Here is a 21,663-nt window from a genome sequence, read left to right as displayed (position 1 = left end):
CCGAGACGCACACATTCTGAATAATATTTTTGTCACCTCTCTCAGGTGTAGGTGATGCACGGACAGCCTCTGTCACCTACGGGGTTACACATTGTGAAAGCTGCCAGAAACTTAGAGTGGAGCACTTGAGGTTCATTTTCTTTCAGGCATTTACAGGAAAGTAAAGCCGTACAATAGAATTTATGAAGAACTGTACATAGATGAAGGCTGACAAAGAGCCAATGTGCAAAAGAACAAAAGCTGTGCAAATAGAAATTAAAACACTGAGAACATGAGTTGTAGAGCCCTTGAAAGTGAGTCTGGAGCTTGTGGAATCAGCCCAGACTGGGGTTGAATTAAGTTATGCACGTCGGTTCAGAAGCTGATGGTTGTGGGGCAGTAACTTTTCCTGAACCTGGTGGTGCGGGACCAAAGGCTCCTGTACCTCCTGCCCAGTGCTAGTAGAGAGTAGAGAGCATGGCCTGGATGGTGGGGGTTTTTCACGATGGATGCAATTTTCATGTGGAGAGGGGATTAGTCATTCTAGAGTACAGATTCCCTTACTTTTTGAACTCATAATTTGTGCCTTGTAAAGGTGTTTGACATAGAACACTGAACAGTGCAGTACAGCAACAGGTCCTTCGGCCGACAATGCTGTGCTGAACCAATTAAATTAGTAATCAATGGTCAACGCAACTAACCTCTTACTTAGTTAACACAACTTTTGGTTCCTCCTCAGAGGAGGACAGTACTACCCGCAAATAAGCCGGATTTATTTGTCGGTGGATCTAGCTGCTGCAAAGAGATGCAGGCTTGTGACGGTTCTCAGTGGGTTTGTGTGGGGAGTTCAGGAGTGGGACAGATCAGGTCCTTGCTTTCCATTTAAAGAGGTCTTGGCTGGTGAGGTTCTTGCAGATTCTTTTTCTGCTGTCAACGGAGGGAATTTAGTGCCACTTGCTGAGAATATGGGCACAGCTTTCAATGGCAGAAGAGTTTATTTTAGAATTTGCTGCCTCAATCCATAGTCTTAATGTGACCATTGTCCTCGATGAACTTTCCTCCCTCCTTGGCTGGCAGTATTGTCTCCTCGCTGCAGTGCAGTTCCACACAGTCTGACAGGCCTCGCATCACGGGCTGTGTGGCAGTGGAGGGCGTCAAAGTCAGCTACAGATGGTTAAGTTCCATCTGTAACAAAGTCAACCCCTGAGCATTTCTGTCGGCACACAGTATGCGTCGCCATCCCAGCTATCTCCAGACCCAAAGAACTGCCGATAATGGTAATCTGAAATAAATACTGGAAACTTGCAATAGGTCAAAATGCCACAGATAGTATTCGAAAGAAGTGCCCTGGACCTGAGGTCGAGTTCATTGTCCTAGGCACAAGTACATGTCTGCACAGGTGCAATGAAGACTTTGCAGCATCATCAGACCGGTTCTCTTTCCACGGATGCTGCCTGACCTGCTGCATGCTTCCAGAATTTTCTGTTTCTGTCTTGGAGTCCGTTAGTTTGACAGCGGCTGTTTGCAAGGCCACTGTTTTGGTATTAACAGCCATCACGCGCATTGCTGGCTGCAGCCACTTTCTCCCCTTTGAAATTGCTCACACCAGATGCCAGCAATGATCATTTGGCTCTGACCCTTTTCCCCAGGAACATGTCATTAAAATGTTTTGGGTCCCATTGGAGCTGTTTCCCTATCGTACTTAGGCTGGTGTGATCATTGATAAGAACAGGGATGTGTCAGCTGGAATTGTCAGAAGCTTTCATGCAAGTGCTTCTCAGTGGAGAGAGCTCTCGGGCTCCTGCATCAAATCCTGCCCGAGGGCTGTGAAAATGTTGCCTCCTTCAGTAGCAGTCCGCCTGGATTTCAACAGAATAAAAACATCAGAAGGTCTTTTGTGATGGTGTGAAGCAGAGCAGGGAAGGAAGGGAGAGCCAGACAGAAGCAGAGCACCACGGGCAAAGTGCTGAGGGTGCCTTCTTTCACAAGCGAAGGTGGCAAAGATCTCCAGCGAGCAAGGCCTTGGGAGGGTGGGGTCAGGGGGTGGCCTTGAGAGGATAAAGCTGAGCATTGCCTAGCACGAGCTTCACAAGACATAGGAGAAGAATTAATCATTCTGCCCATCAAGTCTGCTCCATCATTCAACCATGGCTTATTTATTTTCCCTCACAATCGCATTCTCCCGCCTTTCCCACATGATTCCCTTACGAATTAAGTATCTGTCAACCTCTACTTTAAATAGACCCATTGGCTTGGCCTCCACAGCCATCTGTGGCAATGAGTTGCACAGATTTGCATCCTTTGGCGAAAGAAATTCCTCATCTCTGAGGGGACACCCTTCTATTCTGAGGCTGTGTCCCCAGGTCCTATACTCTCCCGCTATCAGAAACATCCTTGCCATCTTCATTCTACTAGGTCTTTCGGTATTTGGTAGATTTCAATGAGATCCGCCCCCTTTTATTCTTCTAAACTCCAGCCAGTACAAGCCCAGAGCCATCAAGCACTCCTCATGTGTTAACCCTTTCATCCTGGGATTATTCTTGTAAGCCTCCACTCGACCCTGTCCAATGCCAGCACATCCCTTCTTAGATACAGGGCCCAAACTGCTCATAATCTTCCCAGTGTGGTCCAGTGAGCAGGCTGATGATTAGGGGAGTGAGGTACGGAAACCGAGGCTGAGAGTTTTCAGGAATAAGGCCGAGGAGGTTGAAGGTCTTCCCTAGGAGAGTGGATCGAATGCCCAGTGGACCAGATGTAGAGAAGCTCATTGAATATATTTAAGGAGGAAAGGAAATGGAGATTCCTGTGTTATTTAAGAATATCTAGATAAGTATTTGAATCGCCAAAGCCTAGAAGATTGCAGATCAAGACTTGGTAAATGGGATGAGTGTTGATGGGTGCTTGCTGGGCTGGACGGGACAGGACGGGATGAAGAGCGTGTGTGTGGTTCTTTGCTGCATGGCGGACTCCACAATGTGCCGCAGGGCAGAGGAAGATTGCGAGGGAAGCTTGAGGCTCTGGTCTGGGATGGGCGTGGAGGTGGGGGTTGCCTCCTGATGCTATTGATGTAGTTTTTCATTGACTCTATTGTATTTCTTTGTTCTACTGTGAATGCCTGCAAGAAAATGAATCTCAAGGCAGCATATACGTGCTTTGATGATAAATTTAGTTTGAAGTTTGTGGGCAGGGGTGAGAGAGCCACAGTTGTCAGCAAGGCCACGTAATTCATGATAGATGGCGGATACAAAGTTGCAGCTCAAACAGATCGGAACTCACGAATGCAGGAGCAATTTTCTCTAGGAATTGGGTACAAATCTACATTGATTTCCATAGTAACATAAGATTGGCCTAATGCAAGGTCAGTGTTTTCCTATTGTTGTGTTGGCCACCAATACAAGCTCTCGACTCTCTTGCTTATTGGCACTTTCAGGAGCACCGTACTGGGCACGACCCGACCGAATGGAGAAGAAACTGCACGCCGTGCCTGCAGCTAACACCGTCCGCTTCCGATGTCCCGCTGCGGGAAACCCAACCCCCAGCATCCACTGGCTGAAGAACGGCAGGGAGTTCAGGGGCGAGCACCGGATCGGAGGAATCAAGGTGAGCTGCCACCCCTCGCCATACGTGGCCCGTCAGGTTTCAACCAATCACGGTGCCCATCCCTGGCTCAGAAACCTTGTGATTGGTCATCGGTCAAATAAGGTCAAAGTGCAAGGGATAAGTAAACATCAGTGAACTCATTTCATACCTGCAGCGCTTGCCTCCAAAAAAAATTGTTTCGTAATTGAAATGCTTACTAGCGTTTATTGTCCGTCGTTAACTTCTGCTTCAGTTTGGGAGTAATTAAAGAGCTGCCGTCTTCATTTTACTGTAGCCGTGCTGACAGAACTGCTGCTGATGGCAGTAAGGCAGTGACGGGGTGGGTGATGTGACGGGTCAGGGCAGTCCCAGAGGATTAGCAGTGCCTCAGTGGAGGCGGGGCAAGCGGCTGCAGACAGGCCTTGTCAACAGGAGATACAGATGATGAAAGGCACCAGCACTTTAAAAGTGCTGGATAAGGCCTTCTGCCAAAAGGCCTGAGAATTGTTGTGGACACTTTCCATTTGTTTAGAGCCCAGCTCGTGGGGTGAGTGACCCCTGTCAGTGTTTCCTCGGTATTTTGATCACACCATTGTAATGGAACTTAATCTTTCTTGGCATTATTGTACAAAGGCGGGTGCTGCATGCCAAGCAGTCTGTCAGGGTATCACTCGGTCAACACTAAAGCCAGAGTGACCCTACCCCATTTGGAAGAAGATCTTTGGAAAATGTTTTTTCACAAGCCCCGGTTATGCTCAGCAGCTTAATTTGAAATGAAGAGTTCAGTACAGTTTCAAAATGCAGTCTTGTCTAATGCTCTGAAACCCCCTGGTTTCCTTGGCTGTGTAAGTCTAGGGAAAACACACTCCGGTCCAGAGCAACCCCTGAGATAGAAACGGCTCTCACACCCCAAACCCCAGTTTGTGTGGATGCTGTGAAATTTGCTACCCTGTTTCAAATTAGTGCCATGAAATGACAGACAGCACACTGCATACGACTAAAGGAATTATATTTATGAACCTTAACTTAACCAAAGGGTTAGTAAAGGAAAACAAGAAGAAAAGGGCCCGTTTTAATTATACAGTCAAATGTCCACAAGTTGGAGCTCGACGCTTCACCGATATTCACCGATCCTCAGTCGATCTTGGCACCTGGCTCCCTCAAATCATGGTCCCGTAACAGGTCGAATCCTACGACTGGTTCTCTCCAGTGTCTTTGCTCTCCATCTCCTGCCAAACAAAAACCCCAAGACCGACCTTAGTGTCCCACACCAAATGCCCCCTGCACCCCCCCCCCCCAGTTCCACTATCCTAATGGGATGGCACACATTCCTCATCATCCCTTATCTTCAACAATAACCCAAACAGGCTGACAGCAGAACAGACTGCTCTTACAGAGCTGCTAAATGAAATATAGACAGCATAACAGTAAAGCTGTGAACCGGGCCTCCCATGTAAAAGCAGTACTTTAAAAGCAAAGGTTGTTTTTGGACCCGATATTAGTGCGGAGGAGGCATTCAAGTGAGATTAGAAATTACTTTTATTTGTCATGGGTACATGGAAACATTGATAGTTGCAGTGAAATGTATCGTTTACATCAGCGGCCAGCCCAGTCCGACGATGTGATGGGGGCAGCCCACAAGTGCCACCAATGTCCGACTCACCCATACGTCTTTAGCATGGCCCAGAGGCCACCCACACAGTCAGGGCAGAACGTACAAACTCCTTGCAGACAGCGGTCAGAGTTGAACCCTGATCGCTGGTGGTGTAACAACATTACATTAACTGCTGGGCTACCGTGCCATCCAGTTCACCCACCAACCCGCTGTCGATCATTATTAAACACTTTGCAAGTGAACTCATCCGTGCATTCAGTTGGCAGGATGGCGATGAGCCTTCTGAAACCATCCTCCAGTCTTGTGCTGGCCATAGAGAGTCGCACGTTAGAGGGAATCCCATTGAGGGTGACAGCCTGGGAGATGAGGCTGGCCAGGCAGTGGGTCCATCAGACCTTGTCTAGCCTTTTCTCTCAGAGGCTGGATTAAGTTGAGTCCTCCAGAAAGTTCTCCCCAGCCCTTCATCTGCTGGGAGATGGGAATCACCATGGGATTGACTGTCTGCCCACTGTTCATAGAGAACAAGCCAAAACAAACTGCTCTTGACAAAAAAGAGCAGTTTAAAGCCTCAAACAAGTTGCTATTGATGACAGCTGTAAACATACTCAACAACTATGAGCATGTGTTTGACCATTTGAATCCTGTTCAGTTTTGTTACATTTTGCTAAACCTGTTGCCTTCAACTCGGAATTAGACATAAACCAAAAGTGACAAGTTAGCGTTTGGTCTAAAATCCTACTTTAAAGCAGCTCTCAAATCCTTTTAGGAATCTGCAATATTTTCTAATCCTCTAAAGCCCATGTGACACTTCATGCTTATCCACATGAATGCAAGGCTTGTTTTAATCCTGTACTAACCGAGGAAGCCAGCAATTGTCTTGTTAGCTGCAGCAAAAGGGTCTAAATGTTTTACTTTCTGTTTGTCCTTCTCCTTCCAAGCAACAGTTACAAGATCTTTCATTTATTCCCTTCCTCTCCTGAAGTTGTTGCTGCAGTGTGCTTCTCTGAGTGTTGATCGCTCACCTATTCCCTCACCCAGGCGGCCCCTGCTCACGACAGAAGGTGGAAGTTTCACGCCACTGGGCTAGCTAAACGTAGTGGGCATTGAAAACGCCCGCCTGCTCCCGTGCACATCCCCACAGAGTCGCTGGCTTGTGACTGGGTGTGAGGTTTCCAGACTGGTAATCAAATAAACAAACTCAAAAGCAAGTGAAACTGCTGTGTAATACTGTGCACAGTTAGACCAGAAAGAGGGAGGTGACTTGCTATGTTTATCGAAGTGAGTGTGGTCACTGGAAAGTGAATGCTGTCCACACCTAACCCCACTCTGCCGACTTTCAGTATCAGCGACTGTGTGCAGAGTGAGGCTTACCCTGGTCCGCAAACCCAAAGTACTTAAGCCCCCACATCTCAAGAGAACTCCCTGAAGTTTCAGTGCAGTGTTGTTTTTAGCCATTTCTTTACCAAACCTCCTGTGAACCAGTCACAATGACTAGTGCATTCAGAGTCAGCAGCCAAAGTAGATCCTCATGCAGTCCGTCTGGGCAGGATGTATCCATTGTTACTGCCATTATAAATTCCCAGAAAAGAAATATTTATTTGCTGGTTAGCAGCTGCCATTTTTGCAGAGGAGAAAGTGAGTCTCGCATCATATATGCACGTCTTTAGGTTTTTAGCTGGTCAGCTAGCCCCAGGAATGGCTTTGAATTACTGTGGGTTCCCTCCCTCAAGGGACAGTGAAAATGAGAGGGAAGCCCAACAGGCTTGCACAGATCCCTGCCAACATTTTACTGTAACTCAGCTGTTAATGGCCTACCTGAGGGTATTTTTAGATTGACAGGGTGTCTTGGGCACCGACAGTCATTACTGCGTTTGATCTGCCCACGTAAACCGCTCCCCCATCTCCAGAAGGCTCAGAAATGGCTTAAGAGCAGTCATCCTCTTGTCATCCACGCCCGCACGTTCAGGAACGTTTATTACCCTACAACCAGCAGGCTCCTGAACCAGCGTGGACAATTTCATTCACCACAACTCTGAACTGATTACACAGCCTACAGGCTCACATCGAAGGAGACTACAACTCATTTCTCAGTGCTGTCTGCTTCTTCATTTGTCAGTTTGTCTCCTTTTACACATTGGTTGTTCGGGACAGCATGGTACTGATGCAGGTTGGCACGGTCGCTTAGCGGTTAGTGTAACGCTATTACAACACCAGTGACCTGGGTTCAGTTCCACCGCCGTTCACAAGGAGTTTGTACGTTCTCCCCGTGGCTGCGTGAGTTTTCTCTGGGTGCTCCGGTTTCTTCCCATGTCCCAAAAACGTACGGCTTAATAGGTTAATTAGTCACATGGCTGTGATTGGACAGCGCAGGCTCATTGGATCAGAAGGGCCTGTTACTGTGCCCTATCTCTAAATAAATAAATACATTTTTAACAACATTTGCCGGTCTTTATGCGCCAGTTTTAAAAAGCGAGCAGGGCCTGCCAGCACTTGTCTGCGAGAAAGAAGATTGCTTGGATGAATAGTAACTTAGCGCAGGCCAATAAAAAGAAGTGAGTTTTAAGCATAATGGCCATCGTTAGAGTGGACAGTGTTAGAGTGGTCAGGCTTTGGCTCAATGAGCTTAGGCAAGAACAGGCACAGGCTAGAACTTAAGTTTGAGAAGTTGGAGGTATAACAAGTGCAGGCAGGGTGGTAGTTCAGGCTATAGAACGCTTCTCCTGTGAGGTGTGGGATTTCAGGGTACCTATTAGTCTCCCTGATGACCTCATCTGCAGGAATTGCACCCAATTTCAGCTCCTGACTGACAAGGTCAAGGAACTGGAGCTGGAGCTGGATGCAGCCGGGACCATCTGGGAGGCTGAAAGTCCTGTAGATGAGACTTTTTAACTGAGGTGGCCACACCCAGAGTGCAGGCACCAGATAGTAGATGGGCGACCACCAGGGGAAGAGAGGGGAGTAAACATCAGTGCGGGGATCCTCGGTGGCCATTCCCCTCAGCAACAAGTATTCTCCTTTGGATACTGCTGGTGGTTGGGGTGACCTATCAGGGCACAGCAGCAGCAGCAGCAGCAGCAGCAGCAGCAGCAGCCGCAGCCAGGCATATTGTGAGCAGCTTTGGGCCCCGTATCTGAGAAAAGATGTGCTGCGATTAGAGAGGTCCAGAAAAGGTTCACAGGAATGATTCTGAGAATGAAAGGGTTAATATATGAGGAGTGTTTGGCCTGTACTCACTGGAGAATAATTTGGGGGGGGGATCGCATTGAAACCTACTGAATATTGAAAGGCCTAGATTGAATATGGAGAAGATGTGGGGGACTGTAGGACCAGAGGGCACAGCCTCAAAACAGAAGGGCGCCTATTTAGAAGAGAGATGAGAAGGAGTTTATTTAGCCAAAGGGCTGTGAATCTGTGGAATTCATTGCCACAGACAACTGTGGAGGCCAAGTCATTGGGTATATTTAATGCAGAGGTTTATAAGTTCTTGGTTAGTCAGGGCATCAAAGATTACGTGGAGAAGGCAGGAGAATGGAGTTGAGAGGGATAGTAAATCAGCCATGATGGAGCAGACTCAATGGGCCAAATGGCCTCATTCTGCTCCTATTTATGGTATTATTTATGTGTAATTTTAAAATAAATTCTATTGTACTTTATTTTTCTGTAAATGGTTGCAAAATAATCTCGAGGTGGTATATGGTTACGTACAGTATATATACTTTGATAATATAATTACCTTTGACTTTGTGCCTGCTCAGCCAATCAATAAATGTCATTTGTTGGTAAAGAATCCTCATGCTTCCTAAGCTCAGAGTCCGCTCTGGAATAACGTGCTTTCTGTTTTTGTCTGATTGCATTCTCTAGCTGCGGCATCAGCAATGGAGCTTAGTAATGGAGAGTGTGGTCCCCTCAGACCGTGGCAATTACACCTGCGTGGTGGAAAACAAGTACGGCAGCATCAGCCACACTTACCAGCTGGATGTCCTTGGTAAGAGAGCTGTCAGCAGGTTTAGCAAGGCCCTGACGAATACGGGTTGAGATCACAGCGTGGGCCATTGGTAATGGGTGTGTTAAAGTGTGGGTCCAAGACCCCCTGACAGATCTAAGTTGATGCACCTGAACTATGCAGTAAATCTTTGAAAATCCAACATCCAGTTGCTTAAAGGTCCTGATGGCTCGGCACATGGCTCGTTTATTAGCCCAGAATGCCACATCTCAGAGTGCTGGCAGGATGTGTGGCCAAGTCCAGGGGTCCACAGGGCCAGTGTCGGGGCTGTGGACTAGCTGTGCTCCAGGCTCCGGCTCCAAGCAGCTCGATTTTCGCTGGAGATTCCAGCATCTGCACTTCCTTGTGTCTCCTGGGCACCAGAACTTCATTTTCCTGGGGGTGACCTGCAGTTGCTTTTCTCTGGGGTTGAGCTCCGAACACGACATAAACCAGTGACCGGACAGGGTCACCTGGGCCTGTTAGCCTGCTGGTACCTGTGATAAAGCCATGTAGTCTGCTCCTAGCTCACGTTGTGAGGTAACTATGTGTTGGACTCAGCAACCCACCTTCCACCCCCAAGTCTCTGGTTGTTTAACTGGTCCTTCTTTCAGAATCACGCCCAAGTGCTGATAACCCTTTGCCCACCAGATGAATAAGTCATTTAATTATATTTTCTAAATAAAACAAGTGTCGCATCAGTTTCTTTGGATTAACCTTCAAAGTCCAAGTTTATTTATCATCCTTTACCATAGATATTTTTCTATCTCCTTTACCATAGCATTGGAGAGGGATAGGAACAGACAAGTTAGGGAAACGTTGAATTGGAGTAAGGAGAAATATGAGGCTATCAGGCAGGAACTTGGAAGCATAAATTGGAAACAGATGTTCTCAGGGAAACATACGGGAGAAATGTGGCAAATGTTCAGGGGATGTTTGCGTGGGGTTCTGCATAGGTACGTTCCAATGAGACGGAAAGGATGGTAGGGTACAGGAACCATGGTGTACAAAGGCTGTTGGAAATCTAGTCAAGAAGAAAAGAAGAGCTTACAAAAGGTTCAAAAAGCTAGGCATGATAGAGATCTAGAAGATTATAAGGCTAGCAGGAAGGAGCTTAAGAACGAAATTAGAAGAGTCAGAAAGGGCAATGAGAAGGTCTTGGCAGACAGGTTTAAGGAAAACCCCAAGGCATTCTACTGGTGTGTGAAGAGCAACAGAGTGAGACGTGAGAGAATAGGACCAATCAAGTGTGACAGTGGAAAAGTGTGTATGGAACCGGAGGAGATGGCAGAGGTACTTAATGAATATTTTGCTTCAGTATTCTCTACGGAAGAGGATCTTGGCGATTGTAGGGATGTCTTTCAGCAGACTGAAAAGCTTGAGCTTGTAGATATTAAGGAAGAGGATGTGCTGGAGCTTTTGGAATGTACCCCAGGCTACTGTGGGAAGCGAGGAAGCCGAGGCTCTGGCGATGATCTTTGCATCATCAGTAAGGATGGAAGAGGTTCCAGAGGATTGGAGGGTTGCGGATGTTGTTCTCTTATTCAAGAAAGGGAATAGGGATAGCCCAGGAAGTTATAGACCAGCGAGTCTTACTTCAGTGGTTGGTAAGTTGATGGAGAAGATCCTGAGAGGCAGGATTTATGAACATTTGGAGAGGCATAATATGATCAGGAATAGTCAGCATGGCTTTGCTAAAGGCAGGTCGTGCCTTGTGAGCCTGATTGAATTTTTTTGAGGATGTGACTAAACACATTGATGAAGGTAGAGCAGTAGATGCAGTGTATGTGGATTTCAACAAGGCATTTGATAAGGTACCCGATGCAAGGCTTATTGAGAAAGTAAGGAGGCATGGGATCCAAGGGGACATTGCTTTGTGGATCCAGAACTGGCTTGCCCACAGAAGGCAAAGAGTGGTTGTAGATGGGTCATATTCTGCATGGAGGCCAGTGACCAGTGGCGTGCCTCAGGGATCTGTTCTGGGACCCATACTCTTTTCTGTTTCTAACTGCGATCTTCCTTGTAAAAATTGTGCACAGTTTATGTTTTCAGAATCAGGTTTAATACCACCGGCATATGCCGTGAAATATGTTAACTTAGCAGCAGCAGTATAATGCAGTACATCATAAAATATAGAAAAATGAATAAATAAAATGAATTACAGTGAGTATATGTATGTATATTAAATAGATAAATTCAAATAGTAGTGCAAAAACAGAAATAACATGTTTTTATGGGGAAATGCTGCTTATCTGATGCTATGTGCCCGTGACACTGCTGAAAGTAAGCTTCCCGTTACATTTGTACATAACGACAATAAGCTCAACTTTGACTTTGTTTTCAGAACGGTCGCCACATCGGCCTATTCTCCAGGCGGGATTGCCCGCCAACCAGTCGGTGGTGGTGGGCAGCGATGTGGAGTTCCACTGCAAGGTCTTCAGTGACGCACAGCCGCACATCCAGTGGCTGAAACACGTGGAAGTAAACGGTAGCAAAGTGGGCCCAGACGGAGCTCCCTACGTCACGGTGCTGAAAGTAAGTAGCCGGGTGTTTGAGTAATCGAGCACGGCCACCGGTATAGCCTCACCGCGGCCTCGGTGGGATTAACTCGCCCCAGTGACAATGCGGTAGACTGCAGCTGCAAGCTGGGCTCCCTCCCCTCTCCAGCTTATTAGCAGATGCAGTCTGGTGAACAAATGCTTTGATTTTAAATTCTTATCAGAGTGTTAACGAACCATTGTCCTGCGGGGTGAATGAGTGAGTGTCGGGTTGAAGCAAAGGTCCAGAGGCTGATGTCCCCTCCGTGTCAACCTCTGTCTCTGCGGTGACAGTGAGTGACTAATCAGCAGAGGGTGGAGGGGGGCTTTTAATTTGAGTGTGGGTCCCCCTGCTGCTGGTTGCAACCAAATCAGTACAGACAGGAACTGAGCGTGCGAATTCCCACCCCTATGAGGAATGAACAGGAGAAAATTGAAATTGGTTATCATTGTCACATGTCCTGAGGGACAGTGAAAAGGCTGCCTTGTATATTGTTTGTTCCATACATCTGTTATCAAAGAAACCAGATTTGAAAATTGAATGATGAAGGGCCCATGTCCTTATCCCCTCCTGGGCTGCTGAGTTCCTCCAGCACTTTGTGTGCTGCTCTGGATTTCCAGCTCCTGCAGAATCTCTTGTGTTTGAAAGTTATTGCCGGGATTCATGGTTTGCCTGACCTGAAGAGCAGGGGTTGACAGCGGGGCTGGGATCACGTACAAGCCGCAGGAAAGACTTTAAGCCTCAGTTTGTCCACATTTGCCTGAGCGGCCCAGCAGTGTGCTTACATCTGCAGACTCATTGCAGCCATTCTATTGTCTAACTAAGTTCGATTTAAATCCGGGATCAGGAAGGACAATGGGAACGAAGCACACGGAAGTAGGGGGAGGTTTATGGGCAGAACATTCATGGAATGTGCACAGTGAGCACAGAGAGGATTTTCAATTAGACCCCAGTCAAACAATGATGTCCTAACACCACGACCAGGGGTGACCCACTGCACCAAAGCTAAAGGCCTTTCTCTTGAAGAGACGGCAAAAGGAATAAAAGACAATTTGTTCTGTAAAAATGTAACATCAGTCTGTTTCCTTCAGTTTAGTGCTGCTTCACTCCAGACAATGTGGAAATTCCGGAGGCATTGCCTCTTCCTAAATCGGGCAGCTTGTTCAGGAATCAGCCCAGCAGCCGTGCACGCAGGTCAAAGCTTGCCGAAAGTGCTCTTTCTGTGAACAACAGCTTGTTTTTGGTTGACATACAGTGATCCCTGCCACTACAAGCTCCTCTGTGGCATCAGTGCTCTTCCCACTTCTCAAAGTAAATTTATTGTCAAAGTACATACAAGTCACCATGTACAACCCTGAGATTCATTTTCTTGTGGGCATTCACAGTAAGTGCAAAGAAACACAATAGAATCAATGGAAAACCACACACAAGACAAACAATCAATATGCAAAAGACAACAAACTGTGCAAATACAAAAAGGAAAAAAAGATCAAAATAATCATCATAATAAATAAATAGGCAATAAATATTGAGAACATGAGCAGAAGGGTCCTTGAAAGCGAGTCCATAGGTTGTGGGGCAGGTGAAGTTCTCCCCTTTGGTGCAAGAGCCTGGTGGTTGAAGGGTAATAACGGTACCTGAGCCTGGGGGTGTGAGGATGGTGGGTGTCCTTGACGATGGATGGTGGAGACCTCCGCACGCCTGGAGCTCATTGTTGAGAATCTTCAGTGAGCCGTAACGTACTTGGGATGCCCAGAAAGGCAACATGTACATAAAGGTTATAAATACCAGAGATTCCACCATGCTGGAAATCCAGAGCACGTCTCTTACTGTTAAGGAGTTCACAATACGAGCTAACGAGAATGGTATTACAAAGAATCAGAGGACGGTGGACTAAAATCCCTCAGTGAAGACTTCCTCACAAAATCTGGGCTGTGTAGGACAAAGGAGCCACAATGGGGTGACACCATGGTGCAGATAGTGGAGCTGCAGCTTCACAACTGCACTGGCCTACATTCAAAGCTGGCTTCAGGAGCCGGTGTGGACATCTCCCCGTGGTATGTGGGTTTCTTCCAAGTGCTCCAGTTTCCTCCCATATTCCCCAAGATATGCAGCTTGGTAGGTTAATTGGCCTCTTTTAATGAATCCTGGTGTGTATATGAGTGGGAGAAGTCGATGGGATGTAAGCAGAATAGATCACTGTAAGTGGGTGGTTGCTAGTTGGCACAGAGGATAATTGGATGGATTTCATGCCTCCTATTTTTATTTATTTATTCGCAAATGGGATTAGATTGCCAGCTTGAGCAATATTAATTTCCCATTCCTGGTTGCCCCTGATCCAGAGGCACTCCGAAGTCAACCACAGTGCTGTGGCTGTGGGAGCTTCTCATTGGCTATGTAAGGGCAGCACCTCCTTCCCTCGAGTACGCTGGTGAACCAGCTGAACCGACAGCAGCACAGTTTGGACAGGCACAGTTACCAGTGCTCACCTCTCATTTCATGTTCATTTAACATGTTAAATTCCAGAACCACTGTGGTGGGATTTAGATCATTGGTCCAGATGTCTGGGTGCTGGTCAGCTAACAGGAGGGTACACGGCAACCATCTCGGCCTAGTGGGGGAACAAGTAGATGGGTGGGGAATTCGAACACTGTGGATCTCAGCCCTCCCCTCTCCACCCGGTCCCAAGGTCTCCGGTCGGGAATGTCTGCTCTGTTGGCTGCAGCCTTGCTGCGGGACTGACCTGACCTACTGATGTGTTCTGTGTGATCTATCCCTGCAGTCGTGGATAAGTAAAACCGCGGAAGCAAACGTTAAACTCATTCTTTACAATGTGACACAGCAGGATGAGGGCGAGTATCTGTGTAGGGCCACCAACTTCGTTGGCGTGGCCGAAAAGATGCACTGGCTGTACGTCAACGAACCGAAACCAGGTAAACACAGACCTCTGTCCCAGGCCTCCAATGGCTGAGTACAACCTCTAACCTCCACCCACCCCCAGAACCCCCACATGGGGGCTCAGAAATCCCCTGTATGTTACTGAACTCAAACTGCTGTGGGCTGCCAACCAATCGCTGGTAACCTTTCCTTTTCACTTGCTTTGCATCAAGAAAAACCCTGTTGCTGCCCTTTGCTAAGGAAAAAAAAATTCCCGCAATACAAGAGGATTGCGTTCCGTCTCTCACACGCTATTTTCTCCAACTTTCCTCTCTTTGTTACTCCCTGGCCTGTCCACTGGATCGAATAACGATTGGGTGCTCTCGAATGCTGTGCCTAACCGAGATATGTTCACCTCTCTTTCTGCTTACCCCTCCTGTTTCTGAAAGCATCTCTAGACCTGACTTGAAGCAATCCCAGCATATTGTGGGCCAACTTTTTACTCAAGTTCACTTTTTAAATCTGCTTTTGCATGTCTAATAATGGGACAGAGAGAGTGAAACCCTGGTGAAGGGGACTCTTGACTCATTGTGCTGGTTGTAGAGATAGGAATGTCTATCATGTGGCCCCAGTCTGGAGCAGGGTGTAAACTTTTACATGTGCTTCTACCTGCTTTCAGGTGTGCGGTGTGCAGGGACTTCAACTCGGGTTGCTACGGTCCATATCTCTCCTCTTCACTTTCTCCTATCCTGTTTGCTTTGTGTTTTGTTTTTGTAGACTGCTGGTATTAACACAACGGATAAGGAAATAGAAATTCTGTACTTGCGAAATGTTACTTTTGAGGATGCAGGGGAATATACCTGCTTGGCTGGTAATTCTATTGGGTACTCGCATCACTCTGCATGGCTGTCCGTGCTGCCAGGTATTTCTGCTTCCTCAGATTCTCTTGTGTGATCGTTGTTTGATGTCTGTTTCCACAAAATGGGAAGATCGTGCTCTTATGATTGCGATGACTTCAAGCAGAAACTCTCACCATCTGCGGCCACTTCTTTGATTGGTGTGTTCCAATTTTGTCCCTTCAAGGTGCAATTTCTCCCACCCCGTCAGACACCACCCTGGGGCGACTGTTCCCCTTGGCTTACTGGGCGTTAACAAGGGGATGCGTACAGCCTTTGTGCAAGCAACAGGCAGCTTCTCCAATGGAGACAAAAAAAATTACTGTATCTTTGTTAGGGACTTATTTGCCCTTTCCTTGTTCCACATCACCAATCACGGGACCACGATCAGCAGAGCTGCTTTCATCATGACCTAATTAGGCTCCCTCCGAGACCTAGCCAACCTGAGCACGTCCGTCTACTGAACCTCAGGCTGGCTGAGACCCTGGGCAGCACTGAGGGCGTGAGGAAAGAGCATTGCTCTGCTTGGTGCACCTGGTGTCCCAACAATGTTGGACATCTGCTTCCCTCGATATGTGCATCTCCATCAACCTCTACTTAAGCCAATATCTTTGAAGAGAGATAACCCAGATGGTGAAAGTGCATGTTTGAATACAAAATAATGAATGAAAATCAAGGTGATTCTTCTCAAATGCAATGATTTTGTCAGCTTGTTTTCAGTAATGAACCGAAGGGCAATGCAAGAGATTGCGTTATAACACAAACTCCCCAGTGTCCACTGAAACTGAAATTCAGATTATTAATAATGGCAAAATGATGTGAAGTAACTGACCAGATTGTCCCAGATACGAGTTCTTATGGTGCTCAGAAAAAAGATTGTGACTTATTCCTCTTTGCTATAACCATTGATGTTTACAAATAAGTACATTTTTAATATTACACGTTTATATTTTTTGGTGTTAATGATGTGTTCTGTATGCCAGGTTTATACTTGGGGTTGGAGGCACCAGCTCCCTTTTTCTCGTGATTGTGATGATGCATCCAACTCCTGTTTTGACCAGCATCCATGGTCCCAGGAAATCACAAATGCCTGTTTTTAAAGGGGGATACATTCACATTTACTTTAACTGGCAGTAGTTTGCATCAGCAATTTCCCGATCTAATTTAGGGCAAATCATATATTAACAGTTCATTTCTCTTCAGCTGAAAAACATAGTGTAAATTTTTGTCTTCAGCATACAATCAAATTGAATGCAACAAACACATTGCCTTGAGCCCTTTGCCATTTGTGAATTAGTTTGGAAGTCACCCTATAATAAGTATTTTGCTGAAATTATTCTTCTCAGCCATTTTCCATCTCCAAGCCTCTCCCGTCGCCTGGTTATCCACCTCCAGCTGAAGGTGCATTTCCACAAGGTGATGGAAAACTGGCAATGTAACCATGGTTGCCTTCAAAACTGGTCAGGTGTTTCCCTCCCCAGCACCACACATTTAAACTCCCCTCAGGTCCCCGCAGTTCTCCTCAATTAACAGCAACTGAAAGTTCTTCCACGTCCCAGGCTGGTTTTATCGTTGCCTCAGAAACATGGAGCCGCTGTTTGATTGGGATCGAACGTACTGTGCACCCTACTTGGTGCTCACTATGTAAGCTCCCTGCACTTTGTCACAGAGTTATATCGCCCAGAAACGTGCCCTTCGAAGCTAGCTCATTGATCAGAAACAGGCCCACGTCCACCAAGGAATCTTCCTCAACTAGCCCCACTTACTCACTTTTGGTTACGCCAGGGGAGTCCACGAACCCCTCAGTTAATGGTAGGGGTCCATGGCATTAAAATAGTTTGGAACATATGCTCTGTCCATGAACTTGTCGAAATGTTGTAATTGTACATGCCACCGTGACCTCCTCTGGTAGTTCCTTCCAGACACCACACTCTATGTGAAAATTTGCCCCTCAAGTCCTCTTTAAATTTTCTCCCTCTCATCTTAAATTTATGCCCTCTCGTCTTAGACTCCTCTACCCTGGGAGAAAGGCTGTGCCCACTCACCTTTTCTATGCCTCTCATGACTTTACAAACCTCTATAAGGTCATCCCTCAGCCCCCTTGTCTCCAGTGATAACAGTCTCAGCCAGTCCATTCTCCCCTCATAACTCAAGCTCCCCATTCCCAGCAGCCTCTTCGTGAATCGTTTCTGCACGTCCTGTAGCTGAACCCCATGCTTCCAGTGCCATGGCGACCAGAACTTCACACGATACTCCAGGTGCAGTCTCATAAACGTTTTGTACAGCAAATGAAGATCAGTTAACGGTCAGATTCTGCTTGCTGAACGAAGGCCTCCAGTTTAACTTTCCTCTCCTTTTAGGTGTTGGCCTCCGACACAGCTGTGATTGAGTTGGCTGCAGCACCCGTTAGTCAATGAAAGGAAAATTGCCGAGTGATTTTTGGCACATTGGCCTTCATAAATCAAAGTACTAAGTACAGGAGATGGGATGTTATGTTGAATTTGTATAAGACGTTGGTGAGGCATAATTTGGAATATTGTGTGTAGTTCTGGTCACTTACCTACAGGAAAGATATCAATAAAATGGAAAGAGTGCAGAGAAAATTTAGAAGGATGTTGCTGGGACTGGAAGACCTGAGTTATAAGGAAAGATTGATTAAGTTGGATATTTATTGACCAGAGCATAGCAGAATGAGGAGAGATTTGATAGAAGGTGCACAAAACTATGAGGGGTATAGATAGGGTAAATGCATACAGACTTTTTTCCACGGAGGTTGAGTAAGACTAGAGGTCATTGGTTTAAGGGTGAAAGGTGAAATGTTTAAGGGGAACATGGGGGGGATCTTCCTCACTTAGAGCGTGGTGAGAGTGTGGAATGAGCTGCCAGTGGAACTGGTGGATGCAGGTTCGATTTCAACATTTAGGAGAAGTTTGGATTGGTGCATGGATGAGAGGGGTATGAAGGGATATGGCCTAGGTGCAGATCGATGGGAGTAGGCAAAATAATGGTTTGCCATGGACGAGATGGGCCAAGGGGCCTGTTTCTGTGCTGTGGTGTTCTATAACTCTATTCCAGTCCTGATCACTGTACAAGTGATGGGGTACCTCGGTCGTGTAACAGTGTGACACGATTACAGTTCAGGGCATCAGAGTTCAATCCTGGCATCCTCTGTAAGCAAGTTTGTACGCTCCTACCTGTGTGTGTGTGTGTGTTTCCTCCACGTGCTTCAGTTTCCTCCGACAGTCCAAAGACGTACTAGTTAGTTTATTAATCAGTCATTATAAATTGTCCCATGATTAAGCGAGGGTTGAATTGCTGGGTGGTGAAGGGCCAGAAGGACCTGCCTCACACAGTATCTCTGGGTAATAACAAGTACAACACCCCTTGCAGGAAGTGGGTGTGCAGATATTCAGTGATGACAGAGCCACAAGACAGCTGAGGGATCCTCCAAAATCAAACTGTCCCAGAGTCACTCTCACCTACTGTTTGGGGACCCATGTCCAGCACTAGAGTGTCTGCCCCTACCCCAGGTGAACCCCACTCCCTTTCACCATCCCAGGGAGTTAACAGCAAAGGAAGAGAGCATGGAGAAGAGAGATTCAAAGGTTAAAAATCTCCACTTTTTGAAGAGTATTTTTTACTATGTTTGTGTCACTATGGTGAGGTCTTTTAACTTGATTCTCACACTGATTTCCCTGCAGCTGAAGACTTGGTGAAGGAGGACGACTCTGGCTCAGTCTATGCGGACGTCCTCATCTATGTGACGGGTTGTGTTCTTATCATTCTGACTGTTACTATAGTGATCATGTGCAGAATGCGAACGTCCTCAAAGAAAACTCTGAACCCACCTCCGGTGCAGAAACTCTCCAAGTTCCCACTGAAGAGACAGGTAACAGAAAGTAGATACAAGAGTTTAGAGCATATTGTAGCGGGACCATCTAGAAGGTGAACTCAGTTAGATTGGTATACACACTGATTGTACTCAACGTGCCACACATCCTGCTTCTGCTGCCATCTAAAAGCTTCAGAGGTATCTTCAATGACGTTTAATTGGATCATTAAAAATCACACTGTGTGTTAGCAAATCCCTCGCCCCACCCTCGATAGGCCATGTTCCACAGGCAGATGGCTATTTTGTGAGCTGCCTTGTTTAAACCCAAAAGCTCAATATGTTATCTGGAGACAAAAACACACACACTCTGCTCTGAGCCCCAAGGTAGTGAGGGAGGGACGGAGGTTAAACATAGAACAGGAACAGGCCCGTCAGCCCATATTGTTGTGCCAAACCAATTAAATTATTTTCCAAATGGTCAACTAAACTAATCCCCTTACTACACAATGTCCATGTCCTTCCATTCATGTGCATAGCTAACCATCTCTGAAAGTCTCTAATGTATCAGCCCCAGGCACCCACCACTCCCTGTGTAAACTATCTAGCTGCCCCTTTCTAACAGGAGATTACTGCTAGGATCCAACGTGCAGGTAAATGGCGAGGGCTGGGTTCGGCTCAGTCACTGTACTCCCCCGAGCCAGTCGACCTGTAGTCAATTACTACATCATGGGTCACACCCTGTCTGGGCAGAGCATTACGGCAATTGATATCACAGCAACGCCAGAGGGAGAGAGAAATTGTTGATTCATAAAATGCAGTAGGGTGCTGACTCAGAATTATCTTTCTGGTGTTAATCAATGCAGGCACTGGGAAATCTGAAATGAAAACAGAAAGTGCCGGAAAGACTCAGCAGGTCGAGCACATCTGCAAAAAGAGAAAGAGAAAAGCAAATTAGTCTCTCCTTTTACCTTGACTAACTTGTTCCACTCTTGTTTCTGTGAAGAGTGGCAGGTGTCAAACACTGTTTCCCTTTGCCTGACTTGCCTGAGTTTTAACAGCACTTTCTGTTCTTACCACGTCTCAGCCATTGCTGCGTCGTGTAAGACAGCATGAATGGAGAAACAGATCACAGCGGAGAGTTAGTAACCCTGTGTGGGATGCCTACTCCGTCCCACTGTTCACGTTATGCAGCTTCTGAGCTCTGCTATACCACCACGTTCAGTAGAAATGCAGCAATCTGATTGATTAAATGTCCAATGTAACACTTGTGTAGCTGATACCAGATCCCTCCTTACAGTCCCACACACACTGATTAATATGTGTGCCAGATGGAGACCACAAGGAAACAAGGCCACAGTTTCTGAGAGGCAGAAGCCGTACTGAATAATGATAGATATTAATTTATAAAACAGAATAAATATAGCCTGGTGTCCTGCTTCGGGCTTTTATCTCCATCCTGAATGCAGTCCAGCATTGATAGAATGCCAAGTTTAAGGAATGGAGCTCTATTAGATGAAAAAACAGCCCAGAAATGTGTTTGTGAGCCTTTGATGTTGTCTTCATCCTACAACTGTTTAAATTCAGATATCGCAGCAACTTATAGTGGTTGGTAAAAAATCTGAATCCTTTTTCATTCAAGCAGGTATCCTTGGAGTCGAATTCCTCCATGAATTCCAACACGCCGCTGGTGAGAATTGCCCGCCTGTCTTCTAGTGATTCGCCCATGTTGGCCAACGTCTCAGAGTTAGAGCTCCCAGCCGATCCAAAGTGGGAGTTTCAACGGCCAAGGTGACTTCTACTGACAGATACTGCTTTAGAGTCATTGCTGCTTCCCTTCGTCATTTAACCTTAATGCATCTTCTCGTTTCCTTAGGCTGACTCTGGGAAAACCCCTGGGCGAGGGCTGTTTCGGTCAAGTAGTCATGGCAGAAGCCATTGGGATCGAGAAAGACAAAGCCAACAAGCCAGTCACTGTCGCTGTCAAAATGCTGAAAGGTGAGAACATGTTTACAGGCATCCGCCACACCATGTGAAGCTGGTGTAGATTTGAAAGACCCTCCCCATTCAGGGCATGCTCTTTTCTCGCTGCTGCCGTCAGGAATGAGGTACAGGGGCCTTAGGTCCCACACCACCAGGCTCCGGAATAGTTACTCCTTTTGAACCATCAGGCTCTTGAATCAGCCTGTATATAAATTCACTGATTTCAACGATGAACTGATTCCACAACCTAAGGACTCCACCGCTTACGTTCTCAATATTATTTATTTATTTATTTATTTTGTATTTGCATAGTTTGTCTTCTTTTGCATATTGTTTGTTTGTCAGTATCGCAAACACAAGAAAATCTGCAGATCCAAAGCAACAT

The 21,663-nt window shown here is 46.5% G+C and overlaps 1 protein-coding gene across 6 annotated transcripts in view; it reads left to right on the top strand.

The window, feature by feature from the left end:
* LOC140196800 (fibroblast growth factor receptor 3-like) overlaps positions 1 to 21,663 on the top strand; it is a 207,529-nt gene that overhangs the window by 161,874 nt on the left and 23,992 nt on the right. For 2 of the 6 annotated variants that reach the window (XM_072256603.1, XM_072256602.1), the window contains exons 5-11: positions 3,410 to 3,579; positions 9,035 to 9,158; positions 11,500 to 11,690; positions 14,476 to 14,626; positions 19,168 to 19,355; positions 20,938 to 21,086; positions 21,172 to 21,293. In XM_072256603.1, coding sequence (XP_072112704.1) covers positions 3,410 to 3,579; positions 9,035 to 9,158; positions 11,500 to 11,690; positions 14,476 to 14,626; positions 19,168 to 19,355; positions 20,938 to 21,086; positions 21,172 to 21,293 — 1,095 coding nt within the window. Of the gene's footprint in view, positions 1 to 3,409; positions 3,580 to 9,034; positions 9,159 to 11,499; positions 11,691 to 14,475; positions 14,627 to 15,347; positions 15,493 to 19,167; positions 19,356 to 20,937; positions 21,087 to 21,171; positions 21,294 to 21,663 lie in introns of all 6 variants that reach the window. The other 4 variants (XM_072256608.1, XM_072256604.1, XM_072256607.1 and 1 more) reach the window with 4 other exon arrangements.

This window comes from Mobula birostris, chromosome 4, assembly GCF_030028105.1.
Source record: "Mobula birostris isolate sMobBir1 chromosome 4, sMobBir1.hap1, whole genome shotgun sequence".
In the NCBI taxonomy this organism is placed as follows: domain Eukaryota; kingdom Metazoa; phylum Chordata; class Chondrichthyes; order Myliobatiformes; family Myliobatidae; genus Mobula; species Mobula birostris.
Note: the sequence above shows the minus strand (reverse complement) of the source record. Positions and strands in the feature narration are given on the sequence as shown.